We start from the raw sequence: 20,425 nt of genomic DNA, 5'->3' as shown, positions 1-20,425 counted from the left end.
TCCAAGAGCACAGTAAGGCCAACAAAATAGTTTACCACGTTTAGCAATGTAGTCAGCTGGTTAATTGTGAGTTCAATAAAATCTAATAATTTTAATGTTTTAATAATGTTGAAATGAACAGTTAAGAGGACTTTGATAACTGGATGCAATTTTCATGACAGTGAAGCAATTCTTTTTAATGAGAGAGATGGGGAGCCGGAAAGAAGTTCTAACACTTATCTAAAGCAACTTTTCTGAATTTCTAAGAAGAACATCAAAAAGTCTTTTTGAAATATAATTTGATAATAGATAAAAAAACTCAACAATTTTATATTTAACTTCCCCACATATATACATAATGTAAATGTCATTCACATTTGATTATACCTGTGATCACATTCATTTGACTCCTGTTGGTTTAGAAATTCTGGAGAATGAGAGGTGAGTTTATCTTTTATGTCCTCATATTAGAACTACTTATTGTCCCATAAGTCAGCGTCCTTTCAAACTGTCGACCAACAAATCTATAGCTTACAATGAGTATTTTCTTTTAGATAAAATATAAGAGAATAGAAAATATCAATGTTCAGCGCATAGAGTAAGAATAAGTGATGTTTGTTAAACGTTTGGTTCTTTTTACACATATATGTGCACACACACGCATAAAGATACTGGGCCACAATGTGAAATATATTGTTCATTGCAGACCACAGTCAAAACAGCTTAAAAAAAACTTCCCAGGTGCAGATGCAAAAGATTTAAGTCTGTGATTTTGCATTTGCAGAAATTGAGTTTAAGGAGGGAGAAACCCAGCACGTTGTTGAAATTGAAGTCATCTTTGATGAGATAAGAGAGATGAAAGAGGCCTTCACTGTTCACCTAAAACCTGATGAAAATATGATAGCAGAGACTCAGGTAAGTAATGCAGTGTGTCTACAAATTCATGGCCGCATTTGTCACAGAAAATGCTTACCGGCTGTTACTAGTATACAGCAAAGTGCGGACACTTCATACAACCCTTATGTGAAAGAGGTGCGCATAATTCCTTTCACCATCTAAATAAATTTTGTTTTGATTATGTCATAATCAAGAAATTCCTCTCCCTTTCTTTGAAAACATCATGGAAACTCAAAGACTGGAGTCTGGGTCCTATGCTGACCCACTTCCATTCTCCATGTCAATCAGTAATGATTGGAGATTAACCTCCAGAGCGAAAGCATCATCTCAGCGTAAGGGGAGGGACTACTAATTCAGTGCCACAACTCATTAAAACATTCATTTAAACCCACAAGATAGTTTGTGAACCCTCAAAATCTCCACTGATTTCTAATAACTTTGTCAGAATTTGACATCCAGAGCCTTGTGACCAAAATGCTACAGTCCTAATATTTGTTTTCTATACTTATTTAATTTATATTGCATCGATTTTCTTCGAAATAAACATAATTTTCATGGAATTTTGACCTTTACACCAAAAATAACTTTTAAAACCACGTGTCATGTTTAGGAACAGATATGTTTTTATATCTATGCTTAAATCGACTTCATTTTTTTTAATAAAAAAAATTGTATTTACTTAGAAGCATTCAGAATGTCAACAAAACAGCTGCAACTTTTTTTTTACAATTACAGAGTGGTATTCAGTTAACAGAACAATTATTTCGTATAAGCTGCATCAGAGACAACTGAAGATGAAAAAACTACCATCCCCATATATAACTAATTTATGCTGTGCACCAACAAGAACCTGCTTTGCATTTCCATGCCAATTTACAACCCCCAGACTGTACCAGGCAAGGTTAGTGGCTGTTGAAAATACCACCAGGACAGGGCTATCTAAAGACACATTCGGTAGTGTGTTAACTACAAAAAAAGACACTGTACAGTTTAAAAACAAATCTTACACAGCCTTACATTTCAATTTTTTTCTTTAAAAGGAGTGAGTTGTGTACAGGGGGGTTAAATGCTTAATAGACAAGAAAAAAAAACTGCGCTAGAACCAACTTATTCATCATTTTCTTCTTCTTCATCTTCCTCCTCCTCTTCCTCCTCTTCGTCCTCCTCATCTTCCTCCTCTTCCTTCTTTTTCTTGCTTTTTTCAGCCTTGACGACTCCCTTTTTCGCTGCATCAGGCTTTCCTTTAGCTCAGTCTGCAGCAATATCCTTTTTGTATTTTTCCTTCAGCTTTGCAGCCTTCTTTTCATCAGGCTGCTTGTCATCCGCAGCAGTGTTATTCCACATCTCCCCCAGCTTCTTTGCAACATCAACAACGGATGGGCCAGGATGTTCTCCTTTGATTTTTGGGCGATACTCAGAACAGAACAAGAAAAAGGCCGAAGGAGGCCTCTTGGGTGCATTGGGATCCTTGAACTTCTTTTTGGTTTCCCCTTTAGGAGGGATACAGGTTTTCATTTCTCTTTCATAACGGGCCTTGTCCATCTTTGCCGTACCTTCAAATCTTCCTTTCTCCTTAGCAGACATGGTCTTCCACCTCTCTGAGCACTTAGAAAACTCTGAGAAGTTGACTGAAGCATCTGGGTGCTTCTTCTTGTGCTCCTCCCAACAAGTTTGCACAAAGAATGCGTAGGATGACGTTTTGCCTCTCGGCTTCTTAGGATCTCCTTTGCCCGTGTTTAGTTATTTTTCCTCAGCGAGGCACAGAGTCGCCCAGTGCCCTTCCGGCTCTCACTTGCCCCGGCGCTGTCTCTGTGGAGCTCAGTGTACTGCAATGGCGGTCGACTGCATTTTTATTATTTGTTTCACTATCAGTTTGAAGTCAAGTTGAAAAAAATTTTCCCTTAAATATTTTTGTCATTTGTTAAATCTTCACTGTGTAATTGTATTTCTACCACAGTGCATTGCCCTTTTTCAAGTAATACTTAAAATTCAAGAAATTTTAGGGAGACCATAGAGAGACCACTCATAGAGTGTGGGCATCGTGAAGCGGATGCCAGCGATGGGCCCAAGGGGCCAGAGGCCCTGCCTGAAGGAGATTGAAGCATAGACATAAAAATGTATCTGTTCCTAACCAAGACACAGAGTTTTAAAACTTATTTTTGGTGTAAAGGTCAAAATTCTGTGAAAATTATGTTTTTTGGTTTTTTTTTTTGGAGGAAAATCTGATTGATGATACTATGTAAATTAAATGAAGTACAGAAAACAAATGTTAGAACCAAAACATTTTAAGACTAACATTTTGGTCATAAGGCTCTGGACATCAAATAAATCAAGTTAATACAAAAAGGTAGAAATTTTGAGACTTACCACACTATTGCGTGGGTTCAAAACAGGGGGCAGAAAATCTTTACCAAATATATTTTTATATCTTGATCACATAAAAATGAATCTTCCATTATTGTTTTTATGGAGTACTCTATGAAACTTTGGGTCAAAGGAAGAGAAAAATTCAGTCAAATTACTTCTGGTGATAAAAGCTTCTTTTAATAATATACATGGAAAAATAGATTTGGAAACCATGATGTAATCCATGTATGTTGTCAGATTATGAACAGTTCTTCAGGATCCATGGCAGATTTACAGAAAGGTGTCCTTGTCACCTTGTCCAGCAGCAGAGGTTCACGGACCCCTGTGCTGTTGAGAGCTCTCCCCTCCTCTGCCTGTGGCCCGGGAAGGGCCTTCTGGCCCCTTTTCTTTGACGTGATACTTGTCCCTGACTTCGCTGCATCACAGCCATACTCTCCCACCACTTCCACGATCTCCCTTATCTCAAGATACCTTTCAGCATTCCTCCCACTATCAATTAACTGACTTTTTCATAGAATTTCCACTCCACAGCCCCAAGACAGATTTAGCTACTATCATCACAAATTGAAGAAAAAAATTCCAGTCCATAAACCTTGTAGGTCACTAACCAACCTTTGAATTAGCTGCCCCGGACTTAGGTGCCCTCCCCTGCAACCATAAGATGTGAACATGGTGCCAAGGTCACGTGCAACAGGCCACACAGGGCCCTGTTGCATACAGGGACTCTGAGTGTGACAGTTTTCATCATAACGAGGCCATGACTTTGCCAGGCATGTTGTCTTGTACACTGGAAGCAGAAAAAGCTAGTGTTTCCCTAATCAGTGATGATTATCTTTTCTCCCTAGGTGACCAAGGCCATTGTGTATATAGAAGAAATGAACAGCATGGCAGATGTCACGTTTCCTTCCATCCCTCAGATTGTGTCCCTCTTGATGTACGATGACACATCCAGAGCTAAGGACAGTACTGGCCCCGTGTCTGGCTATCCTGTCATCTGTATCACAGTGAGTGATCTTTCCTCGATCTTACAATCGAGGAAAATTGTAAGAATTATTTTCAATAATTGTAAACTTTAACCAATGTAATACTGGCTTTGTCATGAAGAAACACAAGTAGGAAAATACTGCAAGTTTAAGCTTTGAACGTTGCAAATATAACATGAATCATATAAAGCTCCCATTTTTCTTCCTCAACACAACACAGACTGTGTTATCTCTGAGTCTGTCACTGACAAAAAAAAGAAAAAATACAATAAGAAATTTACTTAAGGAATTTAAAAATAAGAAAGAGAAAAATATATGGAAATAAGTAACTCTTAATAAAAGGCAGGATGTTATCATTGTTATGAGAGTGATATAAACAAGGAGCTGGAGCGCAGCTCCGTGGATGAGGGCAGTCTTGGGGCGTTCAGATAATAATAAATTTAAGCCAGATAAGGGATGTCATTCCAGAGAGAGGGGATTGCAGCATGCCCTACAGATAGAAAAATAGCATAATAAATGCCACATCATCACTACTCTTTTTACTTGCCTTCTCTTGAAGCTCTAAAGTAAAAGCTCCTTGCAAGCTATAACTATGACTTATTTTTATAGCACAGCAGCCCTAATGACTACAGATAATATGTAGTTGTAAAAAAGTTTGTTGCATTAGAAAGGCAGAAATAAGAATTTGGTGCTGAATTATTCAGCTCTTTAAATGCCACATAAAGGAATTAGAACTTTGCTTGTTGAGTAGCAGGGAGTTCTTGCACAGAAGAATAATCCAAGGGGTTATGTTGGGGGGTCCACAGGGTGGTAAGTAGTGTGTCACTGGACTGGAAGAAAAGGCCCCACAGGGGACAGGAAGGCAGTGATGGAAATGGCAGGGAAGGGACCCACCTAAACAATGCACATGAAGAATCAATTGAGTTAATACACTGACCTGCTGGGGTAACATGAAAGAGAGAGGGAGAGGAGAGGGAGAAAAAGAGAGAGAACAAGGATAATTTGGCAACTCTGAGGATTCAAGAGATGGCATGAATAACAACTTCACACATATTAAGTTAGACATAGAAATGTCCAATGAGCTATCTGAAATGCAATATTCGTGATCATGGAAGCTATCGTGGCTGGATATAGAAATGTAGAAATTGCATGAACAACACGTAGAGATGGGTGCAAAGTAGCAATGAAGCATAATGACAGAGAGAACTTGAGAGGAATAGTTTCCAGGTTGTTCTATACTGTGTGGTCCTAACACAGTTATTTGTCATAGGCTTGCAACCCCAAATATCCAGACTATGACAAAACAGGCTCTATCTGCGCAAGTGAGAATATCAATGACACTCTGACACGATACCGATGGCTGATCAGCGCACCTGCTGGCCCCGATGGCGTAACCAGCCCCATGAGAGAACTGGACTTTGACACCTTTTTCACATCATCCAAGATGATCACGCTGGACTCCATCTACTTTCAGCCTGGCTCGCGGGTACAGTGTGCAGCTCGTGCTGTGAACACGGATGGGAATGAAGGTCTAGAGCTGATGAGCTCTGTTGTAACCATCGGCAGAGAGGAAGGTAGGGTGTTGCCATTTTCACATGAAGATCCCTGCAAGACCATGGAATTAGACAAATGTCTAATTTCTGGTTATTAATTCTTCCAAATGTCCCGTGTATTTTTTTTATTAACTTTTAAAAAGTATCTTTATTTCAAATTTAAAATCTAGGAAGGCTTTTCCCTACACGAAGAGTTCATAAATATGCATAGCAGAGCAAGTTTTCATTTTAAAAGATCATGCTTGAAATGGTACAAGGTGACATCTATAGATTAGCCCAACTTCTAAGAGGCAGTGAAACCCTGAGGCAGCTGGAATACCAGGATAAGTCAGGTGTGTTCGAGATCCAGAATCGATGACATAATTCCTACAATAGGGATCAAATTTAAGTGGTTCAACCAAGGAAAATTGTTCCCATATGGAACTTTTGGATGGATTCCCAAGTCCTCAACTTCATATGATAAAGGAAGCTTCTATCCCACTGACCTTTAGAACTTATAATACACATACTGTAAGAAATTATATAATATTCAGAGAGAAAACCCACCTGTACCTATTTTGCTCTCTGATTTTAAAAAGACTTCAATTTTTATTTTTAAAATGAGTGCATTTTAAGTTGTATTTACTTATAAATAATGTATATTTCATAACTAATCATATATACATTATTCTAGGGTAAAAATAAAATTTACTTAATTTAACCACACTCATTTTCTTCCTGTTGACTTTCAAGCATTTTTATTATATCTGTTTGTACTTTACCTTAAAATAATTTTGTGAATATGATCATGATCTAGAATGACATCACATTGAATTTTTTCTCAGACTTTGTAAATCTCTAAAATGTGAACTGTCTGGCCCTAAACTGTCTGCTGTGATTGCTTCTTACACTATAGTCTTCTGCTCCCTAGCAATTCTTAGGCACAGAGAATTTTAAAGCATAGAGAAAAATTATAGTTCCTATTTTTAAAATATTCTTTAATATTCTTTAAGCATTATCTACTGTCTTCCTTTAGCATAAATATCTTTATTTTCCTTGAGGTCTTTGTCAGCCCCGTGTGCCTGGGGTCGTGGGGGCAGAGCCATTCTCAGCTAAACTGCGCTACACAGGCCCTGAGGACCCAGACCACACAAACTTGATCAAGCTCACCGTCACTATGCCACACATAGACGGTAGGTGACTTGGGTAAGCAAATCCTTGGAAGGGCTTTGGGCCCTTCGTTCCCTGGTTCATTCTACTTCATCTTCTAACAGTCAAGCTTTAAAACATGTTGAACCTGCAGCTTGAGCTTCAACCCTACTTCTTTCAACTGTTTTAAAAGTGAGCCAATTTGATCATTCCTTAAAACTAGATAAACATAATACATGTCCAAACACAATAAAACAAAACTTTGGCTAATATACTATCTTTGATGAAAGAGCATAAATGTATCTTCGAATGTGAACTTGATGAATACATATTAAAAGCAAGCTCCCCATAGACCCATGAATGGATTAATGAATTGTGGTATAGGTATACTGTGGAATACTATGCAGCCTTAAAAAAGGTGAAGACTTTATCTCTTTTATGTTTACATGGAGGGACCTGGAACATATTCTCCTGAGTAAAGTATTTCAAAGATGGAGGAAAAAGTATCCAATATACTCAGTACTTCTATGAAACCAACTTACATTTACTCACACTTTCTTATGAAAGATAGAACACAACTATAGCCCGGGATGAAGGAGAGAAATGGACTGGGAAAGGAGGGGAGGGGTGAGGTTTGATAGAGGGAGGGTAAAAGTCAAATCTGTCAAGTGGAGAATGTAAATGTCTTAACACAATAATCAAGTAAATGAGGCAAAAGCTATGTTGATTGGTTTGATGTAACCATGTCAGATAGTATAAAAAAATCAACACGTTGTACCCCACATATGCATAAATGTATTCGTGATCTATGTATATATGACTTAATTAAAAAAAAAATTCACCGAACTTACTAGGGCTATAAATTTAAAATACAGATAAAATAATTCTGAAAAAAAAATAAAAATAATTTTTTAAAAAGGCAAGCTTAATGCTTGCCTTTAATATGTATTTGCTGCTTCACAACTGGAGTTTTATAAAATCTCTCTCAATATTTATTGTAGAATTAAGACATTTTTTAGACATTAATAGACATTCTGGGCTATGACCAGAATGCGTGAATTGATAACTATATGCACAGTATATGAACATTTCCTTATGTACAAAAGACATTTTCAAGGTCTTTTCACTCACTCGAAATAAATTGCTAGTATAGTTGTATTACTTGGTACGTGACCTACGTTTACCTAGGTAAGGGAGGAGAAACATTAGGCAATATTAGGAACTACAAGGTAGAATCTGTCTCCCTCAGGACATGGACATCCTGCTTTATATGCTTATGATAACCCCAAATTTGTCCTGGTTTGGGGGCTAGATAGACAGGAGACTTCTCACTTTACAGTGTGATACTGGTCTCCATGACCACGCTACATCTAGGCTTGTGTGGACATGTGACTTGAGCTGCAAAGGGCTGAGAAGGGACTATTAGGGAGAAACGGAGCTGGAACAGCTCTTTCCTGTTGGAAAGAGTCTTGGTCCCTTATGTCACACTGAAGGGTTTGACTTGCATTTTCTGTAACATTCAATAGCCAAAGCTCTGCCACAAAAGACCAGTTCTTTTGTGGGGCCAGAGGTTTGCTCTGGGAGAATCTGAGAGGGACAGGGGGCAAGGCTCACAGAGAAGACCTTTCCTGCAGTCTCTTACTGCATTGCTCATGCCAGGAGTCAGCAAACTGTGATCAGTGACCAGCCCGGCTTGCTGCTGATTTGGTCTGCAAACTAAGAATGGTTTGTACATTTTAAATGTTTAGGGAATAAAACAAGAAGACTAGGCTCCATGAAAACTATATGAAATTCAAGTCCATTTCCCATAATATAGCTTTACCACACACAGTCATGTTAATTCCTTTGAGTAATGGTGGCATTAGCTCTACAAGGCAGCCTTGAAAAGTTTCAACAGAGACCTCTGGGCCCACCAATATCCTAAAATATTTACTATGAGGCCCTTTTCAGGAGAAGTTTACCTATCCTTTGCTGTACTGTATAGTGGTAATTTACAATTTTTCTTACCTTAAGACATCTTAAAAATTATTTAAGATATCAAAGGCATTTTTGTGGGTGGTATCTATAAACATTTACTGGATTTAAAACTAACACTGAGGAATTGTTAAAATTTATTTATTCATGGGCAGCGCCTGTGGCTCAAAGGAGTAGGGCGCCGGCCCCATATGCCGGAGGTGGTGGGTTCAAGCCCAGCCCCGGCCAAAAACTGCAAAAAAAAAAAAAATTATTTATTCACTCATCTAGTAATAAATATCAATGTATTACATGTTACCATGAAAACCATTTTTAAGAAAAATATAAGTTATTGGGCAGCACCTATGGCTCAAAGGAGTAGAGCACTGGTCCCATATACCAGAGGTGGCAGGTTCAAACCCGGCCCAGTCCAAAAACTGCAAAAAAAAAAAGAAAGAAAGAAAAATATAAGTTGTAAACAAAAAATAATGATAACAATGGCTTTGTGTGTGTATATATAAATTTGAAGTTATCTCTCATTTTCATAGCTGCTTCTCATATCTGCTCCTGCTTTAAATCTGTTGCAATCTACATTTTATAGCCTCGGAAAAACTCTACTATCCACTTGTGAGAAAATACAGTTGGACAAGTCAGATAATAACTTAGTGTCATTATGGAAATAGCTTTAATGTCATGGATCTCCTGAGAAATTCCTAGGAACCCCAAGGTTCCTAGTGTACCACTTTGATAATCACTGCTGTGTGGTATTTTATAACACTTGTTTTTCTCAAGCGGTGAAGACATGGTGAAGTGTTCAAAGTCCTCGGCTGCCTGCGAGAATGTAACAGAGGTTTCAATTTCTTGTAGGCATGCTCCCTGTGGTCTCTACTAGAGAGCTTTCCAATTTTGAGCTCACCCTGAGCCCCGATGGCACAAGAGTTGGAAACCACAAGTGTTCCAACCTCCTGGATTATACCGAAGTGAAGACGCACCATGGATTCTTGACTGATGCTACAAAAAATCCAGAAATAATTGGAGAGACATACCCTTACCAGTACAGCTCTTCCATCAGAGGTTCCGGCACTTTGCGCTTCTACCGAAGCCTGCACCTGGAGGCCTGTCTGTGGGAGTTTGTCAGCTACTATGACGTGTCAGAACTGCTCACGGACTGCGGAGGCACCATCGGAACGGACGGACAGGTACAGGTTTTCACATCTGAGCTTCCGTCACCAGATAAATCCACTGGTTGGTTCTGACAGGTGCATTCACACTGTACCCTAACTCCAGTCTCCCGTTGTGGTTATGGAGGTCATTAGTCACAGCAGAGACCACACAGCTGGCATGGATGGTGTGAAAATCCATGTCTATTTCTGAAAAAAAATTATGTGTATTCTGACGGTGAGTAGAAACACTCTCTCTGTGTAGAAATGACCAGGGTATGTGTATTGCTTTGTGCTCTAAATCTACTCTGATATATCATAACCCTAGTACTGGTTTCCTTTGCCAGGGCACCTTATCATGTCTTATATCCATGCATAGAAGCCTGTGCTATGTCGTCTGGAACCACCTCCAGGGAGGATCCACAATCCCAGGGGTCCATCCGTTTGTTCTTTTATTAACTTTCCTCTTCCACCACCTTCCATCTTTCCCTTTTCTGACCTTCTGTTTCACTCCCTCCCCTTTTTCTTTCTGGTTTTCTCCTTTTTTATTTCTTCCCTGTTTCATTTCTCTGTCATTAGCATAGTCAAAAGTATTTTCATTAAAAAAAGATTGTTATTTTTACTCTACAGTTACTGATTCTTCTTCGTACTCCACAGACTTTCCACATAAAATACACATTAAAAAATCTTCATCCCATCACATCAGCAATAGAGTTGGTAAAATGATAAGGAAACAAGGCTCCATTGGGATTAGAATAGATAATCTAATATATATAGGGTCTGTTTAAAGTTGTAATAAGTATTTGAACTAAAAGCAATGCTCTGTCTTATCTGCCCTGAATGAAGAATCACGTAAGTAGGCTTGTGCATTAGAGTGTTGAATGGTATGCAGACTGTATCACTCATACCCATCAAGATTCAGCTAAAATGTTGTAGTGTTTTATGTACCATATTTCTATAAATAAGATACTATAATATTAAAAAATTATATTAAAGTATTAAAATATAATACAAGTAGCAGTGAAGAAAAACTAGATAACCATGGGTTTAATTCCAGAGCAAAACTGTGGAGGGTGGGAAGTCCAGCTGGTGTCAATGCTGAACTGGACTCTAAGATAGTGACACATTATCACAGCCACCTCCTCTAAAAGCAGTGGTACTAAGTGACTTGCAAGGATGGTAAAAGTTCTAAATTAAAAAAACCAATAGCAGTGGGAATGCAAACTAATACGTTCCTTTCAGAAAGATGTTTGGAGGACACTTAGAGACCTAAAAATAGACCTGCTATTCAATCCTACAATTCCTCTACTAGGTATGTATCCAGAAGACCAAAAATCACATTGTAACAAAGATATTTGTACCAGAATGTTTATTGTAGCCCAATTTATAATTGCTAAGTCATGGAAGAAGCCCAAGTGCCCATCGATCCATGAATGGATTAATAAATTGTGGTATATGTACACCAGGGAATATTATGCAGCCTTAAAGAAAGATGGAGACTTTACCTCTTTCATGTTTACATGGATGGAGCTGGAACATATTCTTCTCAGAAAAGTATCTCAAGATGAGAAGAAGAAGTATCCAACGTACTCAGCCCTACTATGAAACCAATTTATAGCTTTCTTATGAAAGAGAGAGGATGGGTGGAGGGAGGGTAATGGTAGGACCACACCTATGGTGCATCTTACAAGGGTACAGGTGAAATTTACTAAATGTAGAATATAAATGTCTCAACACAATAACTAAGAAAATGTCAGGAAGGCTATGTTAACCAGTTTGATGAAAATATTTCAAATTGTATATAAAACCAGCACATGGTACCCCGTGATTGCATTAATGTACACAGCTATGATTTAATTAAAAAAAACAGCAGAAAGGCAGTACGCAATGGTAGAGAGGTTCTGGTTATTAGATGTAAGCAATTGCAGACCCCAGTTTGGCTCTAATTATCTTCCGTGTCCTGAAGTAAATCACTTAATCCCTTGCTAATGTTAGTTCTTCAGGTCCCTCTTTCCCAACCTGTCTTTGCCACCTGAAGGAAACATTAAAAAAAAAAGATCCTGAAGATCCTAACTCCAGAATAAAAATAAAGGCCCATACTATGTGGTAACAGATGAGCCTTAGTCTTTTCTTTAAACAGATCAGACCTCCAGTTCTGTTGACTCTTCCTCTTTAAGCTGTTTTTATGCATTACTGAATCATTTTGATTTCTTGTCTGCTTGCTCATCTCTCAGCTTCTTGCTTAGTCATGGTATCTCTTGGCATAAGCCAAATTGGCTGTAATAATAGGATTACATTGTAGTTCTCATTCTTTCATGTTAAAATCACTTCTTCAAACCATAGAGTTTCTCTGTGCCTTTATTTTTCCTCATGAAGGTCTTTTATCTTCTCTGCAGAATGCAGCCCTCCTGCATATTTAATACACCCTAATCAGGTAGACTTCCATAATGAAAACCCTGCACGTTCCCTACGTAGGCTGTGTCCAGATGTTCTGTCCACTCCTCCCAAGTGTCAGGGTCAAGGAAAAACCTGTCCTCTGATAAGTTCATTTCTTAGAATTCTTACTATAAAATGCTCAGCTTCAGTAACTATGCTTGGCTACTTTTTTTTTTCTTGATTTTAGTTTCTCTATTGAATCCTTCAAGTTAGGTGTTTTTTTTTTTTTTTACTTCCCATTACTTCTGCTACCTAGAAAAATCATTGCCGTGATTCTGCAGTTAACTGCCAGCAGTTTTCCATTAGGTGAAAACCAGCAGTTTCACTTGCCAGAAAGGTTTATGTTACATGACACGAGGAGAGAGCGCAGAATTATTGCACCATCCAGTTCTCCACTAGTTTGCGAGATCTTTGTAAGTAAGGTGGACAACCGGTTGTATAAATTCCTTCTGAAGATATTTTCTGCTTTTGCATTGTTGAGAGTAAGTTTAATTGCAGAGCCATGATAGGCAACGTTGTAGAGATGGCTAGAGTCCATGTGCATCACTGAGATTTCAGGATCTTGTTATAAAATTCTGAAGTCTTCAGTGTATCTAATAAAACATGTGCTCCCTCTGTTAGAGTGAAGCTTCAATGTGGCATGTTAATCAGGGCTCTCTGGAGAGACCGTCAACAGAGCAGACACCTGGGTAAGTGGGATTTATCCCAGGAACCTGAAGGCTGAGCAGCCCACAGTAGCTGTCTGCATGCTGGAGAACAGGGAGGTCAGCAGCGTGACTCAGCACAAGCCCAAAGGCCTGAAAACCAGGGAAGCTGTGGCTCAACTCTCAATCTGAGACCAAAGGCCTAAGAACATGAGTGGCTGCTGCTGGAAGTCCCAAAATCCAAAAGCCAGAGAACTTAAGAGTTTTGAAGTCCAGGGCCAAGAAAAGAAAAGTATCTCGGCTCCAGAAGAAAGACAGGATAGAAGCCAGGTGCCATGGCTCACACCTATTACACTCGCACTCTGAGAAGCTGGGCGGGACGATTGCCTGACCTAAGGAGTTCGAGAACTGCCGGACGTCAGGAGTTCAAGACCAACCTGAGCAAGAGCAAGCGTCCATCTCTACAAACCAGTCAGGTGTGGTGGTGGGCGCCTGCAGTCCCACCTACTTGGAAGGCTGAGGCATAAGGAGTTCTTGAACCTAGGAGCGTGAGGCTGCTGTGCACTATGATGAGGCCACTGCACTCTAGTCTAGGCAGCAGAAGAAGACCTTTTCTCAAAAAGCAAAAAAAAAAAAAAGAGAGAGAGAGAGACAGTTTTTATCTTTCTGTTCTATTCAGGCCTAAGCCTGCCCACCTACACCAAGTAAGGATGACTCTTCCTCACTGAGTCTGCTATTTCTAATGCTAGACTCTTCTAGAAACACCTTCACATACACACCCAGAAATCATGGCTTACTAGTTATCTGGGTGTTCCTTAATCTATTCAGGCCTAAATTAACCATCACTGGTGGCCATTCCATTTCCCCTACTTTATTCCTTGGTTCCTCTTCTCCCCAAGCTAGCGGTATTCTCCTACACCCTCCCCCAACGTACACGCACATTATTTAAATATAGGTGAAGAATAAGAATACTATGAAAAGTAGAAGAAAGTAGAGCATCTGATATACATTCTTCTATTAGTTTTGTGTTCTAAAGAAGAAGAAAAATATCTAATAATACTACTAAAGAAAACAAAGCTAATAATACTAATAGTCATCATTTAGTGTTGACTGTGTGCTTGCCGTTCTTCTAAATATATATTTCTGCTCATTCTGTCCTCACAAGAACCCTAGGAGATAAGTACTATTTTAAAAAGTATTTGAAAGCTAAAGCAAAGAGGATTCAGATAACTTGTAAGCCCATGCTCTCAACACATCCTAATGCTTATCTGGACATTAAATTGAGTGTAGTATGCAGATGTGGTTGCAGGAAAGTCAAATGAACTTCTTGCTTTGTTCTTGGTACAAGAATGCAGCCCCTTAGGTGGCGCCTGTGGCTCAGTGAGTAGGCACCGGCCCCATATACCGAGGATGGCGGGTTCAAACCCAGCCCCGGCCAAACTGCAACCAAAAAATAGCTGGGCATTGTGGCAGGTGCCTGTAGTCCCAGCTACTCGGGAAGCTGAGGCAAGAGAATCACCTAAGCCCAGAAGTTGGAGGTTGCTGTGAGCTGTGTGACGCCACGGCTCTCTACCAAGGGTGATAAAGTGAAACTCTGTCTCTACAAAAAAAAAAAAACAAGAATGCGGCCCCACAGCACTCCTGAAAATAGGTGCCATGTTACGCCCATACCCACTGTTGGTAGAACTCTGCACCTGCGCAGCCTAACAACAGTGGTCTACAGCTTCGTTCCAGGGCAGGCAGATCAGTTTCGGATGAAACATATTTCATGAGATGGCATCTGAATCAAAGCAAACTGAATGCTTGATAAAGAGATTCCACATTAGAAAGCCGTGAGAGTCTTACACCCTTTTACATTTCTGCATTCAGAACGGAGCAGCAGGCCAAAAGGAAGGTGAGCCCTCAGCATGGCTCACACGGGCTTTGGAACAGCTTCCTGGTTCCACAGACCACGCCAGTCAAGGGCACCTGTGGGAAACCGGGCCTGTCCCTGCTGATTGTCCCCCACAGCCCTGGCCAGGCTCCGAACAGACATTATTTTCCCTCTTCTAGTCCTTTGCCAGACTTGGCCTCTTAAATCAAAGTAATCACTGTGCAAACACATGTTATTAGCTGATAATTGCTCCTGCCAGGAACAAAATGATGGAGAATTGATTTTTTTTCATTATGTGCTCTTAGTAGCTAAAGCTACCACCAAGACTATTGCCAAGCCCTTGCATTTTTATTTGTGATTGAAAAGCTGCTTCCAACACACACTGCCTTCCTCAACTTCCCAGTTCAGATTATTTAACTTAGAAGAAAGTTGCCAAAGTGAATAGCCAGAAAAACCCAGGATAGTTATCAGTTGACGGCAGTGAAGTTTGACTGAATTTTATGCCGTTTGACTACAGCTCGCTTCAGCTGCTGTTAAAACTGCATCTGCTTCTGACATCTTATTCATCTGTAGATTTATTCATTAAAGAAATATTTAATGAACACCTGCTCTGCGCCAGCGACCTTATCAGGTACCTGGTGAGGACGCCAGACAGGAAGCTTGCACACCAACGGAGGATGGAATTGTGAGTCACATCCTCACTTTTGTAAAAGTTAAGAACTTTGCATGCGAAGAAAAAGAAATTTGGAATTTCTCTAATGATGTTTTACTCTAAAATTATTCTCAGTAGTTAGTTTCTAAAATATAAAAGCAAGTAAATAGCAGGAAAAGAAAAATAGAGATAAAGAAAAGACTCTACACGCAACGTATGTTTTATAAATGAAATCTAAAGTCATTTGGGTATACAGCCAACGGTACTTTAGATGCAAAATGGGTATAAAGTTAAGCCAAGTTTTTAAACAACTATTGAATATTTTGGTGGTTTTTGTACTGAAAACAATTTCTTTAAAAAATAAGACATCGTAGTTCATTCTACCTTTTATCAGTTTAGCCAGCTGTATTACAAGGTCAAAGTATGAACTCTCTCCCCTTGGTATGTGAACAGTAACTAATAACATTGTTCAATGTATATAAATATGCTGCAGAAATGCAACCAAATTATAGTTTGCACTTAAAACATAAAATTATATTGTACTTAGAAGACACAGTATGATTTTGGAAGAGTAAACAAGTGTTTATTACTTGCTTTGAGAAAAAAATTGCCTCCTTTTTACTGGGTTTTTGATTTTGAAATATGGAATTTTGACAGCTTTACAAGTTATCTTTTTCTGTCTCATTATTTTATATTTAGTACACTGGTTCTCCCTTTTTTTCTTTCTTTCTTTTTTCTTTTTTTTATTTTTGCCCATGGTAGAGTGCAACGGCATCATAGCTCACAGCAACCTCAAACTCTTAGGCTCATGCGATCCCCTTGTTTCATTTTTTTTTTTTTCTAGAGACGAGTCTCACTCTGCCTCAGGCTGGTCTGGAACTCCTGAGCTCAGGCAATCCACCCCCTTCAGCCTCCCAGAGTGAGACTCCCTGGTCCACACTGATTGTCTTTCACATGTAAGCCATTCTAGAAACAGCAGGAGCCAAGTGTAGAATGTTCATGAAGTATGTTGCTTTCTGTTTTGTTAAATTTACTAATTAATTTTTAAGAATATATTATTTTAATGATAATGAAATCACTATGAAAATCTAGGGAACTAAAGGGGCAGCGCCTGTGACTCAGTGAGTAGGGCACGGGCCCCATATACAGAGGGTGGCAGGTTTGAACCCGACCCTGGCCAAACTGCAACAAAAAAATAGCCGGGTGTTATGGTGGGCACCTGTAGTCCCAGCTACTTGGGAAGCTGAGGCAAGGGAATTGCCTAAGTCCAAGCACTGGAGGTTGCTGTGAGCTGTGATGCCACAGTACTCTACCAAAGGTGACAAAGACTCTGTCTCTAAAAAAAAAGAAACTAGGGAACTAAAGAAGTGTAGGAAAAAAACTCACCCATTATTCCACTTTTACTGTACATAGGTCTATTTTGTAATCTTTTCAGTATACATATGCACATTTTTAAAAGTAGTAGCATAATGTTATTTATAACATTATACATATTGTTTTTACTTAACCCACCCTGACAAGGAAAATTCTTCAGATGCATGACTTTCGATGGCTACAGGGTATTTCTCCCTGTGAGTATGCCATCATAATTTATTTAACCATCCTTCTATTGCTCGTCATTTAGATTATTTCTAATTCTGCCTTATCCCAGAGAGTTGTCCTTAATTCTAAAGAATTTGGGGACCAGTATTGACTTCGATCCTAGAGTTTGCCCCTGCCTCTGTGATGCCACAGACCTTCAGAAAGGCTTGTCATTAGACAAAGCCAAGGTTTCTTTTTTCTCCCTTGTATTTCTGGATGTGTTATTTGCTGTTACTCAGACAATTTGACTAAAATTCTCATTTGTTCAAAGAGTGACCTCAATAGAGTAGCTAACTCCACGCTCTATTGAGACTTGAAGCTGTTGAGATCAGCGAGCCTCAGTTACCTGCTCACAGCCACCACTGTCTTGATGTGACAGGCATGTGTCTGGCCATAAAGGCAGCAACAGAAAGATGCGTCAACCAGTGGCAAATTCCTACCCGTAGTGACCCTCAGATAAAATCCCAAGAGCTTTAACCACGGCACCATAGCCTTTTGGGCTATCCTGACTGCTCCGTGATGACACCACGTCACTCTCTCCAGGGCTACGGAGTGAGATGCCGTCTCAAAAAAAAAAAAAAAAAAAAAAAAAAATCAAGAGCCCTGGCCCAGCTTCCAAGCTTTGAAGTAAACACAAACCACATTCCCCCATGAAGGTGCAGTATATTACAACACATGATGGTGACATTTTTTTATTTGATTTTTTTTTTCAATATGTGTGGTCTACTTGAAAGACCTTGGGTCTGAGAGTCCAGCCACCAGCTCCATGTGCCTATTGAATACTCCAATGGGGCTGGTCAGAATTGATACGTATTTTACATGTATGGTACATACCAGAATTTAGAGATTTAATACAAAAAAACAATGTGTAATATCCTATCAAAAATTATTTTATACTGATTTTATATTAACATGTGATGTGTTGGATACATTGGGTTAAGTAAACTATATTTTCAGATTGATTTCTCCTGTTTCTTTTTACTATTTAAAATGCGGCTGTGAGAAAATGTAAAATGACATCTGTGGGCTCACATTCTATTTTTACTGGATGGTGCTGCTGTGGACACTTGGGGGGGGTAAGTCCTCACATGCTCTGTGGCTGAAGTTCCCTGAATGTGGACTATACCCTTGCTCAAATGAAAGTCGCAAAGGAACAAGAAAAACCTAGATTAGTTCTCACTACTGTGAGTGTACGGATACTGCCTACTTCTGTAAGAATTTTAAAACATCGCTAAGATAATATGTGCATTGCATAGCTGCAGCCATACAAAAGAAGTGAAGAATCAGATCACTGCAATTTTCAACACTTGTTTCCACCATGAACAATATTATAATTTCAGGGGGCTAACCATCTTTCGTCCTATTCTTCCCCCTCCCCCCACACAGATTAGAGACCGTTGTCTCTAGGGCAGACAGTACCCTTCCCAAATACATAGTAAAGGTGGTGTAAACTTGACAGTGTGTTTCCTTTTCCAGGTCACATGCTTCTAGCACGTCCCTTTTAAATATGAAATTTAAAGTGTTGTTTGCCTTGTTGAAGAAACTCCAAATATGTTTGGAGTTTTGGCATTTGTTCATACTAAAAGGAATATATACCAAATCTTAAAGAAACCAAGACATAGTGAGTGTTTCCATAGGTCCTTACTGTGTCTTGGCTTAAGATTTGATACACATTTCTTTTCGTGTGAACAAATATCTTTTACAAAGTCTTATGGTATAGGCTGAAAGAAAAGTCAGTGCTTTTTTAAGATGATGTCTGAAAGTCCTATTGATGGCATCGTGTCGTCCAAGTTTGAAGGACTAAACAGAGAGATGACCTGGATGGTCAAGGGGGTCCATTTGGGCTTCAGTTCTTCTAGGCAGAGATTCTAAGTAGACTGAAGGAAGATCTAGCCATCAGTAATACGAAAATGCTATAAGATGCAAATTCGTGTCCAGAAATTGTCAAATTTTAATTTACCACAAGAATCAAATGAAATCAAATAAGAGTTATTCAGGGTGCCAGGCACAATGGCTCACGCCTCTAATCCTAGCACTCTGGGAAGCCAAGGCAGGTGGATTGCTTGAGTTCAGGAGTTTGAGATCAACCTGAGCAAGAACGAGACCCCATCTCTAGTAAAAATGGAAAAATTTACCCAAGCATTGTGGCAGGCACCTGTAGTCCCTGTACTTGGCAGGTTGAAGCAAGAGGATCTCTTGAGTCCAGGAGTTTGAGGTTGCTGTGAGCTACGATGCCACAGCACTCTACCCAGGGTGACAAAGCGAAACTGTCTCAAAAAAAAAAAAAAAAATATTCAAGGAGCTATACTCCAAGTAATTTAGTCATAGGAAGTGAATATTAGTAATTCACTCCAAAAGAGTACACGCAATAACATTTGATGGGTAGAATATAATATTGACAACTTTTCTCAGTACCTATAAAATGTAATTAAAAAATCCATAACTTAGACCCTATTTTTTTAAAAACTGTGGTTTATTAAAATCACAGAGTAAATAGTAATCTTAATTACCAGGGACTTATGAATTGACTTAATCACCCTCCATTTGGTGCCACAGTGTTAAAACTATACTTCAAAATCAATTTCCCAGTGACAGTAATGATAGCCACCTTTAGAAAACATTATCTCAAACGACTTTATTGCAAGGCAATTCTCCTGTTGGCCAGCCGAGCTACTACACAGATGGAAATCAAGTAACTTGTCTAGTTGATGGTTCTCTTTTTGTATATTTTTTATTAGGGATTCCGGTTATAATTTTATGACTTAAGGAGTTTACACTTATTTCCAAGATAATGTGATAAATTATAGTTCTCATGATTTAAATTGCTTGCTGACTCACATGTATGATTCCTGTTGTCAGCTCAGTGTGGAAGAACCACACGCTCCCAGACAGTGTGACTCGAGCTGCTGGGAAGTGTGGTCTGACTGACCCAGGTCCTTTTTTTCCTCCTGTGCAGAAGAGGCCAGCTGTGTACACTCTCCTTTTTCTGCAGAGCTATTTTGAGATTACATTTGATAACCTTTGTTAGATGATCTTAGGACAGCCCTCATGTTTGTTTGGAATATAATAAAGTGTTATAGAATAAAAAACGTATGGGCCAAAAACTATGTTCTGATCTTGGCAGGACCATTCAGGAGGTTTAAAGAATTCTGTGGGAACTTTGTTATACTTCTCCGAGCCTTAACTTTCCTCTCCCTTTCTCTGTGCAGCCAGCATGTG

At 39.2% G+C, this 20,425-nt stretch overlaps 1 protein-coding gene across 1 annotated transcript in view; it reads left to right on the top strand.

Moving 5' to 3' along the window:
* FREM2 (FRAS1 related extracellular matrix 2) overlaps positions 1-20,425 on the top strand; it is a 170,479-nt gene that overhangs the window by 137,880 nt on the left and 12,174 nt on the right. The window contains exons 12-16 of the mRNA XM_053563919.1: positions 764-894; positions 4,089-4,247; positions 5,497-5,800; positions 6,820-6,951; positions 9,728-10,059. Of these exons, the coding sequence (XP_053419894.1) occupies positions 764-894; positions 4,089-4,247; positions 5,497-5,800; positions 6,820-6,951; positions 9,728-10,059 (1,058 nt within the window). The remainder of the gene's footprint in view (positions 1-763; positions 895-4,088; positions 4,248-5,496; positions 5,801-6,819; positions 6,952-9,727; positions 10,060-20,425) is intronic.

Source organism: Nycticebus coucang, chromosome 15 (assembly GCF_027406575.1).
Source record: "Nycticebus coucang isolate mNycCou1 chromosome 15, mNycCou1.pri, whole genome shotgun sequence".
In the NCBI taxonomy this organism is placed as follows: Eukaryota; Metazoa; Chordata; class Mammalia; order Primates; family Lorisidae; genus Nycticebus; species Nycticebus coucang.
The sequence above is the reverse complement of the archived record's forward strand: the minus strand, read 5'-3'. Positions and strand labels throughout refer to the sequence as shown.